The sequence below is a fragment of the Somniosus microcephalus genome, chromosome 3 (assembly GCF_052327205.1).
Source record: "Somniosus microcephalus isolate GS21.2 chromosome 3, FLI_Smic_1.0, whole genome shotgun sequence".
Lineage (NCBI taxonomy): Eukaryota > Metazoa > Chordata > Chondrichthyes > Squaliformes > Somniosidae > Somniosus > Somniosus microcephalus.
In genome coordinates, this window is record NC_140989.1 from 354,944,888 (window position 1) to 354,957,718 (window position 12,831).

At 46.7% G+C, this 12,831-nt stretch overlaps 1 protein-coding gene across 1 annotated transcript in view; it reads right to left on the reverse strand.

Annotated features, from left to right (window-relative positions):
• Window positions 1–2,342: 2,342 nt before the first annotated feature.
• Window positions 2,343–12,831, reverse strand: part of LOC147122358 (calcium-activated chloride channel regulator 1-like) — a 47,991-nt gene continuing 37,502 nt past the window's right edge. The window contains exons 11-14 of the mRNA XM_085983440.1: window positions 10,427–10,688; window positions 9,351–9,518; window positions 8,406–8,633; window positions 2,343–3,676 (exon numbers count right to left, since the gene is read on the reverse strand). Of these exons, the coding sequence (XP_085839566.1) occupies window positions 3,291–3,676; window positions 8,406–8,633; window positions 9,351–9,518; window positions 10,427–10,688 (1,044 nt within the window). The 3' untranslated portion in view covers window positions 2,343–3,290. The remainder of the gene's footprint in view (window positions 3,677–8,405; window positions 8,634–9,350; window positions 9,519–10,426; window positions 10,689–12,831) is intronic.

The window sequence follows — 12,831 nt, forward strand, 5'->3', positions numbered from 1 at the left end:
TGCTGACTGACCACCAACCACTTGTCTCCATCTTTAATCCAAAGAAGGACGTTCCGGTGATGATTGCACAACGGCTACAAAGATGGTCCCTTTTTCTTGGGGCGAACCAATATGAAATAAAGTATAAGGGCACGAAACAGCATGGAAATGCTGATGGGCTATCACGCCTGCCACTGCCTACTGTGGAGGAAGCACCAGAAGTGGACCCTATTGAAATATTTTATTCGTCGATAATTGAACGCTTGCCAGTAACTAACACGGATATAGAGGAGACCCGCAATGATCCGACACTGTCTCGGGTATATGATTTGACGGTGAAGGGATGGCCAACACATGGCGACTCACTGTTGCCAGCATTCTCATCCAGAAGAGAACAGCTGTCAGTATGCCAGGGGACAGTGATGTGTGGATCCCGAGTGGTAATTCCACCCAAGTTAAGGGAGAGAGTGCTCAATGAGCTTCACGAAGGCCATCTGGGAGGGGTGAAAATGAAAAGCCTTGCTAGGGCTTATGTGTGGTGGCCGGGGATCGATCAACAAGTCGAGGACCTAAGAAAGAGCTGCTCAGGATGCCAGAAGGTCCAAAATGCACCACCACATGCCCCTCTACACCCATGGGAGTGGCTCTCCTCTCCATGGCAACGGGTGCATATTGATTTTGCTGGTCCATTCATGGACTCAATGTTCTTAATAGCAGTGGATGCGCACTCGAAATGGCCTGAGGTGATCAAAATGTCCTCAACCACTACAGAGAAAATGATTGCAGTCCTACGGACCATATTTGCCAGGAACGGCTTGCCAGAGCAGATTTGCTATGATAACGGACCACAGTTTGTGTCCAAAGAGTTTCGGAAATTTATGAGAAGGAATGGGGTAAGACATTACACATCCGCCCCGTATCATCCAGCCACAAATGGATTGGCTGAGAGGTTCGTACAAACCTTTAAAAAGGCGACAAGGGCCATGTGCGATGATGAAATTCCACTACAGCATAAGGTGGACAATTTCCTGTTAGCCTACAGAAATGCGACACATGCCGTTACCAACCAGACCCTGGCCATGATGTTCTTTAACCGAAGGTTGAGATCTCGTCTGGATTTGCTCAGACCAAATGTGCGAAGAAATGTTGAGGATAAGCAATTCCAGCACATCAATGAGAAGCCGCCAAGGAGCTTCAATGTAGGACAACCAGTCTTGGCCCGCGACTACCGAACAGAGAAATGGCAACCCGGAACGATATGCACACGGCAGGGGCCATTAATGTACACCGTGGATGTCGGGGAGAACATTGTGAGACGCCACGTTGACCAGATCCTAGCGTCACAGGAACGAGTCAACCCCATGTCTCGCGTACCTGGGAATGAACCCGACATACCGGTAGCATCTACCTCAGAAACAGTAGCAGCGGAAACTGATGAACTAACCGACGAAAGGGGACCAGAATCGCCTCCGCACCAAGAACAAGAACCTCAGGAAAGGCGCTATCCAGAAAGGATCAGGAAGCCGCCCCAAAGACTGAATCTATAAATGGACTATTTCAGTTTAAAGTGCATGTTAAAGTGTTAACTGTTATTTGAATGTTATGGGCACTGTTAATCTAAAAGGGGAGGAATTGTAGTGTATGTACCTTTAAGAGAGAACTACTTTTACAGCTCCTGTATACTGTAGTACCGGCAGTGACCACACCTGTATATAAGCCTTGAGCATGCCCCTGTACTGTTAGTCTTTAGGCTACCCTCCTCCAGTAAACACCTGTTGATTGTTAATTTACAGCCTCCGTCTAGTTATTAGAAAACATCATACCTTAAGAATCACGGATTCAACAGAGATGAGGAGGAATTTCTTCACCCAGAGAGTGGTGAACCTGTGGAATTCTCTACCACAGAAGGCAGTTGAGGCCAATTCATTAAATATATTCAAGAAGGAGTTAGATATATTTCTTAAGGCTAAAGGGATCAAGGGATATGGGGAGAAGGCAGGGACAAGGTACTGAATTTGGATGATCAGCCATGATCTCATTGAATGGCGGAGCAGGCTCGAGGGGCCGAATGGCCTACTCCTGCTCCTATCTTCTATGTTTCTATGTTTCTATTAACCCTATATGATACACCGGAGCTCCTTAGGGACTTTGACCTAGTCTTGATGAGACTAGTGTAAGCAGTTAAGATGAGACACTTGTGACCTCCTGATGAGTTCTCTGCGCGTGAGCTTGGAACTTTGCATAAACCGTTTTTTACACTTCCTGAGTGAGGGACCCACTCCAAATATTGACATAGTCCCAGGGACCTGCTTTACAAACTTCTGAAAGATGGTATCAGCCACCCAAAGAAAACAATGCTATGATTGCAGAAAACATTTTTTATTAGTGTAGAACAACAGAAATAACATCAAAATTAGCCAACAATACAGATTCCTTCCCTGTAAGGACACACGCACTTACCCAAATCCAGAGAAGTTGGACATAGGTTGGTGAGAGCCAAAGTTTCGGTACCCTGGGGTGTGTCTAGGGTACTACTGGAGTTTATCCAGTTAAAACCATGCAGCTTACCATGACAGAGCAATAGTAACCTTCTCACTGTTTGTCCAGCCAGAAACCAACTGTTCCTATTGGAGCACTGGCTTGCAGGGTTATCTGGAGTCAAGTGGAGAGAATGCGAGCCCCTCAGTGAGTGGTCTATCCCACCAGAGTCCACTAATGAGCCAAGCTGGCTGGTCAATCATCAACGTTGTCTTGTCGTACTGTGGATCAGTCTGGCTCAGGTGTCGGATTATCAAGACTGCTGTCTCGGGTTGACTTGGTTCTACACTTCCATTACCAGTGAAAACTACCCAAAGAGACCCCATTACTTCTCCATCACCTCTACATTCCAACAGTGACTACACTTCAAAAGTACTTCATGGGCTGTAAAGTGCTTTGGGACATTCGGAGGTGGTGGAAGGCGCTATAGAACAGCAAGTTCTCCCTTCGTTCCTTCCTACCTCCCGCAAGAGGATAGTCAAATAGTTAGGAGGTGAATTCGCCTGAATGTCCGCTGTAGGTTTGGTAGAAGAGCTCAGGAAACCCCAGAAAAATAGTGTAAATGTTGTTTACACCATTTTTCTGGAGCTTTCATGAGTATCCCGCTGAAGTTACAGCAGATGATGGGGACAACTATAATGGATTTTCAACCCCCTAAGTCTATACGTGTATAAAGTGTAATTTGATTGCGTTTCGATTTTAAGCCTCATTAATTGCATGCTGCATGTTCATTTCTACTGTAAGGGCATTGCGCTTTAGCTATTTATTATTCTTCATCTACGAAAATCCTTTTGGATTTTTTTGTGCACAATGCAAGTAGTGATCCCAGCGATCAAACATACAATAATTGCGACAACGGCTACAATCAAAATAATCCCCGATATATTAATACCATTTGGGTGCTCAATCAATGGCACAGAGATAAAATACTTGGCTACATTAGACATTTCAGAAGACTGATTGTTTTTATCGTATGCACGGAGAGCAAAGTAGAGAGTTGTGCCATTTTGCAGTTCGGTATTCTCAGGAACAATTGTAACTCTTTCCCTGGAGCCATATGGTTGTGGATTCAAGTTGGCCAAATTAACCAGTGCAGCCATTGAGAAATTGTCCCGCAGCTGTAGTAGGTTGTCACTCATTCTCATCTCATAGCGAGAGGCTAAGAAAAGAAGTAATAAAAACATTGAAAATAAATGCATTCATTCACATATGATTGGAAGTAGCTGAATCTTTTCCTACTGAAATAAACCACTGTAGATTGCACTAACACTCAGATATGGGAAAATATTGACTTTTGTATCTGCTGCTGTAAACCTCTCTACCTCTCTCCTCCTTTAAGATGCTCCTTAAAACCTACCTCTTTGACCAAGCTTTTGGTCACCTGTCCTAATATCACCTTATATGGCTCAGTGTCAAATCTTTTCTGATTACACTCTTGTGAAGCGCCGTAAAGGCGCTATATAAGAACAAGTTGTTGTTACTGTCTGTCACAACAGCATACTCAACATCTGATGTTAATTTCAAGACAATGTGCACCCTTTACCTTTTCTTCTGTTATTCTTCAGGATTTTCCTCGGTCACATTTCAGTGATAGGTGGTATCTCCTGTTTCCCTTTTAAGTGTGTGTGCGTGTGCGTGTGTGTGCGTGCGCGTGCGTGCGCGTGCGTGTGTGTGCATACGTGTGTAATTAGACAGCAGCTGATTCCAATTCGCTTTCTGACCACTTGGTCATGAGCTTGACTTCATGACTGCCTGATAATGGGATCTGTCTGAATTAAGATCCCCTTTTGCCCAGATCCTGCCTATTCAAGTGAATAAGAAAATATACAGTGGTACTATTTGATGAAGAGCAATGGATGTTCCCTAGCTGTTTTCACCAACATTTATCCCTCAGTCCATGTGGTGAAGGTACTCCAGTGCTGTTAGAGAGGGAGCTCCAGGATTTTGACCCAGCGACTATGAAGGAACGGCGATATATTTCCAATGTCAGGATGGTGTGCGACTTGGAGGGGAACTTGCAGGTGATGGTGTTCCCATGCGCCTGCTTCTCTTGTCCTTCTAGGTGGTAGAGGTCACAGATTTGGGAGGTGCTGCCGAAGAGGCCTTGGCGAGTTGCTGCAGTGCATCTTGTAGATGGTACACACTGCAGCCACGCTACTCCGGTGGTGAAGGGAGTGAATATTTAAGGTGGTGGATGGCGTGCCAATCAAGCGGGCTTCTTTGTCCTGAATGATCCTGGATTGAGTGTTGTTGGAGCTGCACTCATCCAGGCAAGTGGAGAGTATTCCATCACACTCCTGACTTGTACCTTGTAGATGGTGGAAAGGCTTTGGCGAGTCAGGAGGTGAGACACTTGCCGCAGAATACCCAGCCTCTGACCTGCTCTTGTTGCCACAATATTTATGTGGCTGGTCCAGTTAAGTTTCTGGTCAATGTAACCCCCAGAATGTTGATGGTGGGGGATTTGGCGATGGTAATGCCATTGAATGTCAAGGGGTGGTGGTTAGACTCTCTCTTGTTGGAGATAATCATTGCCTAGCACTTGTGTGGTGTGAATGATACTTGCCACTTATCAGCCCAAACTGGAATGTCATCCAGGTCTTCTTGTATTTGGGCATGGATTGCTTCGTTTTCTGAGGAGTCTCGAATGGAACTGCACAGTGTGCAATCATCGGCGAACATCCCCACTTCTGACCTTATGATGGAGGGAAGGTCATTGATGAAACAGCTGAAGGTGGTTGGGCCTAGGACACTGCCCTGAGGAACTTCTGCAGCAATGTCCTGGGGCTAAGATGATTGACCTCCAATAACCACAACCATCTTCCTTTGTGCTAGGTATGACTGCAGCCAGTGGAGAGTTTACCCCCCGATTCCCATTGACTTCAGTTTTACTTGGGCTCCTGATGCCACACTCGGTCAAATGCTGCCTTGAAGTCTAGGGCAGTCACTCTCACCTCACCTCTGGAATTCAGCTCCTTTGTCCATGTTTGGACCAAGGCTGTAATGAGGTCTGGAGCAGTGTGGTTGTGGTAGAACCCAAACTGAGCAGTGGTGATCAGGTTATTGATGAGTAAGTGCCGCTTGATAGCACTGTCGAATACACCTTCCATCACTTTGCTGATGATTGAGAGTAGACTGATGGGGCGGTAATTGGCTGGATTGGATTTGTCCTGCTTTTTGTCGACAGGACATACCTGGGAAGTTTTCCACATTGTTGGATAGATGCCAGAGTTGTAGCTGCGCTGGAACAGCTTGGCTAGAGGTGCGGCTAGTTCTGGAGCACAAGCCTTCAGCATGACAGCTGGGATGTTGTCGGGGCCCATAGCCTCTGCTGTATCCAGTGCGCTCAGCCATTTCTTGATATCACGTGGAGTGAATCGAATTGGCTGAAGGCTGGCTCCTGTGATGGTGGGGACCTCAGGAGGAGGCTGATATGGATCATCCACCCGACACTTCTGGCTGAAGATGGATATAAATGCTTTAGCCTTGTCTTTTGCACTCGCGTGCTAGGCACTGCCGTCATTGAGGATGGGGATATTCTTGGAGCCTCTTCCTCCCGTTAGTTGTTTAATGGTCCACCTACATTCACAACTGGACGTGGCAGGACTGCAGAGCTTTGATCTGATCTGTTGATTGTGGGATCGCTTAGCTCTGTCTATAGCATGCTGCTTCTCATACATGTAGTCCTGTGTTGCAGCTTCCCCAGGTTGACACCTCATTTTTAGGTATGCCTGGTGCGCTCTTCTGCACTCCTCAGTGAACCAGGGTTGATCCCCTAGCTTAATGTTAATGGTAGAGTGAGGGATATGCCGGTTATGAGGTTACAGATTATGGTGGAATACAATTCTGCTGCTGCTGTTGGCCCACAACGCCTCATGGATGCCCAGTTTTGAGCTGCTAGATCTGTTCTGAATCTATCCCATTTAGCATGATGGAGGGCGTCCTTAGTGTGAAGACGGGATTTCATCTCCACAAGGACTGTGCGGTGGTCACGGCTAACAATAGAGTCATGGATAGATGCATCTACGACAGGTAGATTGGTGAGGACGAGATCAAGTAGATTTTTCCCTCGTGTTGGTTCACTCAGCACCTGCCGCTGTCCCAGTCTGGCAGTTATGTCCTTCAGCACTTGGCCAGCTTGGTCTGTAGTGGTGCTACCAAGTCACTCTTGGCGACGGACAATGTAGTCCCCCACTCAGAATATTCCATGCCTTTGCTACCCTCATTGCTTCTTCCAAGTGGTGTTCAACATGGAGGAGTACTGATTCATCAGCTGAGGGAGGGCGATAGGTGGCAATCAGCAGGAGACTTCATGGGATCCGGAGTCAATGTTGAGGACTCCCATGGGCACTCCCTCCCATATACTGTTTTGTCACCTCCTCTGGTGGGTCTGTCCTCACCCAGGGATGGTGATGGAGGAGCCTGGGACATTGGCTGAAAGGTATGATTCTGTGAGTATGACTATGCCAGGCTGTTGTTTGACTAGTCTGTGGGACAGCTCTCCCAATTGTGTCACAAGTCCCAAGTGAGGAGGACTTGGCAGGGTGTGCCGTTGTCGTGTCCTAAGCCAGTTCCAAGGTCAATGCCGAGTGGTCCATCTGGTTTTATTCTTATTATTGTTTCATGTTGCTGTTTTGTACAACTGAGATGACTTGCTGGGCCATTTCAGAGGGCAGTTAAGAGCCTGGTGTCACATATAAGACAGACCAGGTAAGAACGGCAGATTTCCTTCCCTAAAGGGCATTAGTGAACTAGATAGGTTTTTACAACACTCCAATGGTTTCATGGTTACCATTACTGATCCTCACTTTTTACTCCACATTTATTGAATTAACTGAATTTAAACTCCCCAGTTGCCGTGGTGGGATTTGAACTCACGTCTCTGGATCCTTAGTCCAGGCCTTTGGATTACTAATCCAGTAACATAACCACTGTGCTAACATCCCTGTCGGAACTGTAGCTTATAATTAAATTAAAACCACAAGTCCAGGCCTGCCTCCAACTCATTGACTGACACACTGGTGTCATTACAACACAAAAGCAAAATACTGCGGATGCTGAAAATCTGAAATAAAAGCAGAAAATGCTGGAAATACTCAGCAGGTCAGTCAGCATCTGTGGAGAGAGAAACAGAGTTAACGTTTCAGGTCGATGACCCTTCGTCAGAACTGGTGTCATTATTCATTCCATTATTTTGCTGCTGTTTGTCGGACCTTGCTGTGTTTGCTTACTTAACAATAGTGACTGCCCGTCAAAAATAATGAGCTACCTGGAATTTACAACACCCATTCAGGCCATTTAGACCAGGTCAGCCTTTACCGTCCATGCGAGCAAATAGTCCGAATCACATTTACCCACTCTGTTCCCGTATCACTTCCCGCCCTCCTTTCCTTCGTCCATCTATCCAATCTAATCTTGAACCTTGACTTAGTTCTTGCCTCAAACACTGAGCCTGGAAGTGAATTGCACAGCCTCTTAACTCAGAGGAAATGATAAGGTGCTGTAGGAATCTCATTTCTGTCTTAAACATTTTTACACCATTGCCTCTTCCCCTTGGTGTCTCAAATCTTTCCTGTTTGATTTATATTTGTTTATTTTCTCGTGACCTTTAGGCCCCTCTTGTGTCTCGATCCTCTTCTCACATCACACACCATAAATCATCCCTGGAAATGGCAGCCAATGCCACTGGTCTAACATACTATACCAATATCATACCAAATCACGCAGGCTTGACTTGGCCTTCAATGTTCCTTGGTCCCTCTCTTCCTGTGGTGCTTTTCTTCTGTGTGTGATATCTCCGCTGGTCAGCGGAATTCATCAACTATCTGTTCAATTCACTCTTAGAAAGAAAGATTCCTTACAAGTAACTTGAATTCAGCAACAGTTACCTGTTCCCTGATCATAGTCCTCTCCTGGTGCTGTCCATTCCAGCTTCACTTTATTTTGAACTATTGTTGCTTGAAGGTCTGTGATTTTACTTGGTGGAAAGTCAACAATGGGCGTTCCTGGGGGAAGTGAAATTGCTCCTCCTGACTTGACTCTGCTGAAGCTTCCAACCTGAGCCTCAAGATCTTCCTCGTTGATGGGAGGCCTTGGTGGGTTTGTTTGAATATTGCCTACATGAGAAGAAAGACATTCATCTCTTAGATCCAGACTTCATAGACTTAACTAGCACTACCCTTTAACAAAAGGCGCATTAGCTCTTGGTCTACAGGACTGGCCTGTAATTTCCCACAGGGCAAGTTTCTGGCCTTGGCTAAACAGTGTCAGGGAGTGTAGTGAGCAAAAGCTCATCACTTCCTCACAGTGGGAGGGACAATCACACCTCGACTCGCTCCAGGGTCCTCTTGTAGTTGGGGACCAACAGGCAGAAGGCCCAAAGATCTGTTTTATTCTGACTCTCTTTCTCTTTGTTGTTTTATCCTGAAAGTTAATTTAATTCTGAAAAATCTTCAACAGATGCACCTTTGTTTGAAGATAACATCTTCAGGAAGTGTACAATACTGGTTGGCATTGGAGATGGAGAACCATCGTAGATTCCCATCAGTAAGACAAGTAACGCACATCAGAGCAATCTTTCCCCCACGCACACATCATTATTTGCCTTAGGGCTTGATATGGGCTGTAAGGATGGATATGAATTCCTGCACTTTGTTATGAGGAACTATAAGCATTATGTAAGTTTGTTGGGCAGCTGCAGGTAGGAACCTAAGAGATAGTGCTCAGTTCATATAGCGAACTTACAACTCAATAGTTCACCCTGATATAAAATCATATGCCACTGTGATGGCATCTCTACATGTCCTTCTTTGCCACTGCCAGATATTTATTACCATTTTCTGTGTATCCTGGTATGTACAAGGCATGTCCCCCTCTTCTGATTGCCATCCTTGTAGTTCCTTCCTTTCCTTGTACACGCACTTTAAGGTTGTATCTTCCGGCTGCATTAACTTGGAGGAAATATTTGGAGTAAACCCCATCATTCCTGTTCACATCAGCACCTAAAGGCAAGAAAAGGTAAATAACTGTAGACTGAGAGGAGCAAGGAATACTAATATTAGGGATAGCACTTGTTAAATCTGACAAAATGGAGGTTCCTACTGTCACTATACCTGTATACGGGGGCACGTGTTGGATTGGGGTTGGGTGGGGGGAGTGCTTTAAAATACTAAATCAGGCCTCACCTGGAATTCTTCAGCTGGCTCCCAGGATCCCTACAGCACTTTATTCAGCAACCCGGCCCTGAGGCACCCAGCTAGTCAATGAACCAGAGAAGGCAGGAGGCTCAGAACACTCTCTCCTGCCTCATTCACCTGGCTACGTGGGCCCGTACTTGCTGTAAGCCCAGGCCGAGCTCCACCAGCAGATGTTGCCTGACCGGAGAGGGGGTGTGTGTGGTGGGGTGTGTGTGGTGGTGGTGGGTGGGGGGTTGCGGTTCAGCTGGAATGCTGAGCAGCCCCACCCCTCTGACAAGGACCAGACCAGGCCCCCCCACCAACCCTGGGTCAGGGAGCTTGCTGCAACATTATAAAAACAATTTTTCCCCTCATCTTCAATTCTGACCGGGAACCCCAGCTGGGCCCCACTTCCACCTGTTGTCAGGGAGATATGCCTGATGAGAGTGGACGTGCTTCCTCTGATGCTACACCAGGTCATGGCGGAGAGCTGGGGCAGAGGAATTCCTAATGTACGGAGAGTCGCCGCCCGTCAGTTCTGCCTCGCTTCTTATGTTGATGCTTTGGTAGAGTCAGGGGAACTTAAGGGAGGCTCCGCTCCCCCACAAGGCCATCTTATTGGATTGGCAATGAAAATGCAAAGATCTTCCGAAGCTAACCTATGTCATAAAGCCTTTCTGTACTTTATTTGTTATACTTCTCATGGAAAGGAAGCTAAAATTTCTATATCCTACCTAGGCCATCATCAGAAAGATCCTGCTCAACCGGATAACCAGTGGGACATTCAATAATAGCTGTCACATTCGCAAACAAGACTGGTAAAAATCCATGACTGACTTCCGCATAGATTATCATCGGGCTAGTTGAATCCTTTTTGCTGATATACGCGTTGACTGTGATTGGGGGAACTTTCTCATCTGCTGCTCGGGATGTTACTGTGATAGTTATAACCTGTTTGGGTCCTGGATTCAGGATTCTGTAGATCCAAGTTCCTGTCTGGGAAACAAATATTCAGTGTTAATTTTAGGACAGATAGGAGCTCCCTCAATGACTTGTTCCATACAATCCAGGAAAGTCTCAAATTCGATTGCTGGTCAGTGCCGACTGAGCTGATCTCAGCCGAGGCTCTAGACTTGGCCTCAGTGCTGCTTGTTGGGGAAGGAAGGAATGGCCAGGGCATCTACTCCTGAGAGCTATCCAGCCAACATCACTGGAAATATTTCCATGTGAAGGTCAGGTTGTAATGTATATACCTTTAAGGGGGGAACTACTTTTTACAGCTCATGTATACTGTAGTACCAGCAGTGACCACACCTATATATAGCACTGAGTAGTAATCTGTACAGTTCAGTTCCAGAGTGAGCCACGTTGAGTAAACACCTGTTGTACCGTTCTCCTGCAGTCTGTGTCTTATTACTCTCGGACACAACATTGGTGACGAGACAAATTCGATCCTACCTGCAACTCTGCATCACCTCCCAGGGATTCGTTTCTGGAGACCAGTAGATTGGAGGTCAAGGCCAGAGACACGGGTGTCGACCACGGGCAAGCGCCCAGTCATCCAGCAGAGACTTGAGAATTGCGGGGGAGGCTGTTGAGAGCCAGGCTTGGCTTTCCAGTCGCGGTGGTCCAGCGAAACGGGCTGGCAACAGGTAGTGCGCAGACCCTTCCCGGACAGCGGCGGGCTAGAGCCCGACCAAGCGGCACAGCAAAGGGCCGAGCAGCGTCGACGGGGGAGAGAGAGAGAGGGCAGAGCGCACAGGGCGCAGCCGGTGTTCAGGGGCCGAGCAGCGTTGAGGAGAGGGAGAGAGACGCGCAGAAACACACGAGGCGCCGCCATTGAGAGCGGCGTTGGCAGCAGCGCAGGAGAAGCATGCAAAACATACAGGGCGCCGCCATTGCCACGAGGACCGCCGAGAGCGGCGTTGGCAGCAGCGGGGGAGGAAGGAAAGCGTGGGAGACGCCATATTAAGCCGTTTTAAATCACACCCAAAATGCCGAAGTGTGGCAGTATCACCGCATTTGACAATGAAGTTGAAGATTGGACTACATATGTCGAACGAATAGAGGTATACTGCAAGGCAAATGAGGTGTCAGATGACAAGAAAGCGCCGGTATTGTTAAATTTAATGGGTGCAAAGACGTATGGCTTATTACGAAATCTAGTCACCTCAGCGAAGCCAGTGGAAAAGAGTTTTGGAGACATAGTGACGATACTACAGGAACATTTAAACCCCACAGCGCTGCTGATAGCAGAAAGATTCAAGTTTCACAAACGGAACCAGCATAAGGATGAAAGCAATGCTGAATATTTAACAGAACTGCGCAAACTATCGAAACACTGCCAGTTTGGAACGGGACTGGCAGATACCTTAAGGGACAAGTTTGTGTGTGGGCTTCAAAGTGAAGGAACCCAGAAACGGCTTTTATCTGAAAAGGACCTTACGCTGGACAAGGCTTTCAGCATTGCGGTATCATATGAAGCAGCAGCACAGGGCGCTGCAGAGATACAACAGAGACCGCAAGAATATGGCACAAACGAAATGTCATACAGAACAGAGAAGTGCTATCGCTGCGGTAGAACAACACACGACCACAATGATTGCTGGTTCAAAGACAAGGTGTGCAGACAGTGTGGAAAAGTAGGACACATAGCATGAGTCTGCAGGTTGGGAAAGAAAACCAGCAATAAGAAATCTCCAAAAGAAAAGTACAAGAAGGTACATAAGGTGACGGAGAATAGTTCAGATGAACAAATGAGTGATACAGACTCTGAAAACAGGGAGCTGAGTTGTCTGAAAGTACATAATGTGATCAAAACGGAGGATCACTGAACCATTTGGGTCACTCTCAAGATAGCAGGAGTCCAGGTAAAAATGGAATTGGACACAGGATCAGCCCTAACAGTCATAAACCGACGGGACTACGAGCGGCTATTCTCACACATACCCTTGAGAGACATAAAAATTATTTTCAAGACGTACACGGGGCAAAAAGTCTACCCCAAAGGAAAAATAAGGGTGACCGTTATATATAACGGTAAGGAAACACCAAAACTAGACCTGTATGTATTACAAGATGGAGGACCACCATTACTGGGACGTGAATGGATCTGGAAAATACAGCTGGATTGGCATTC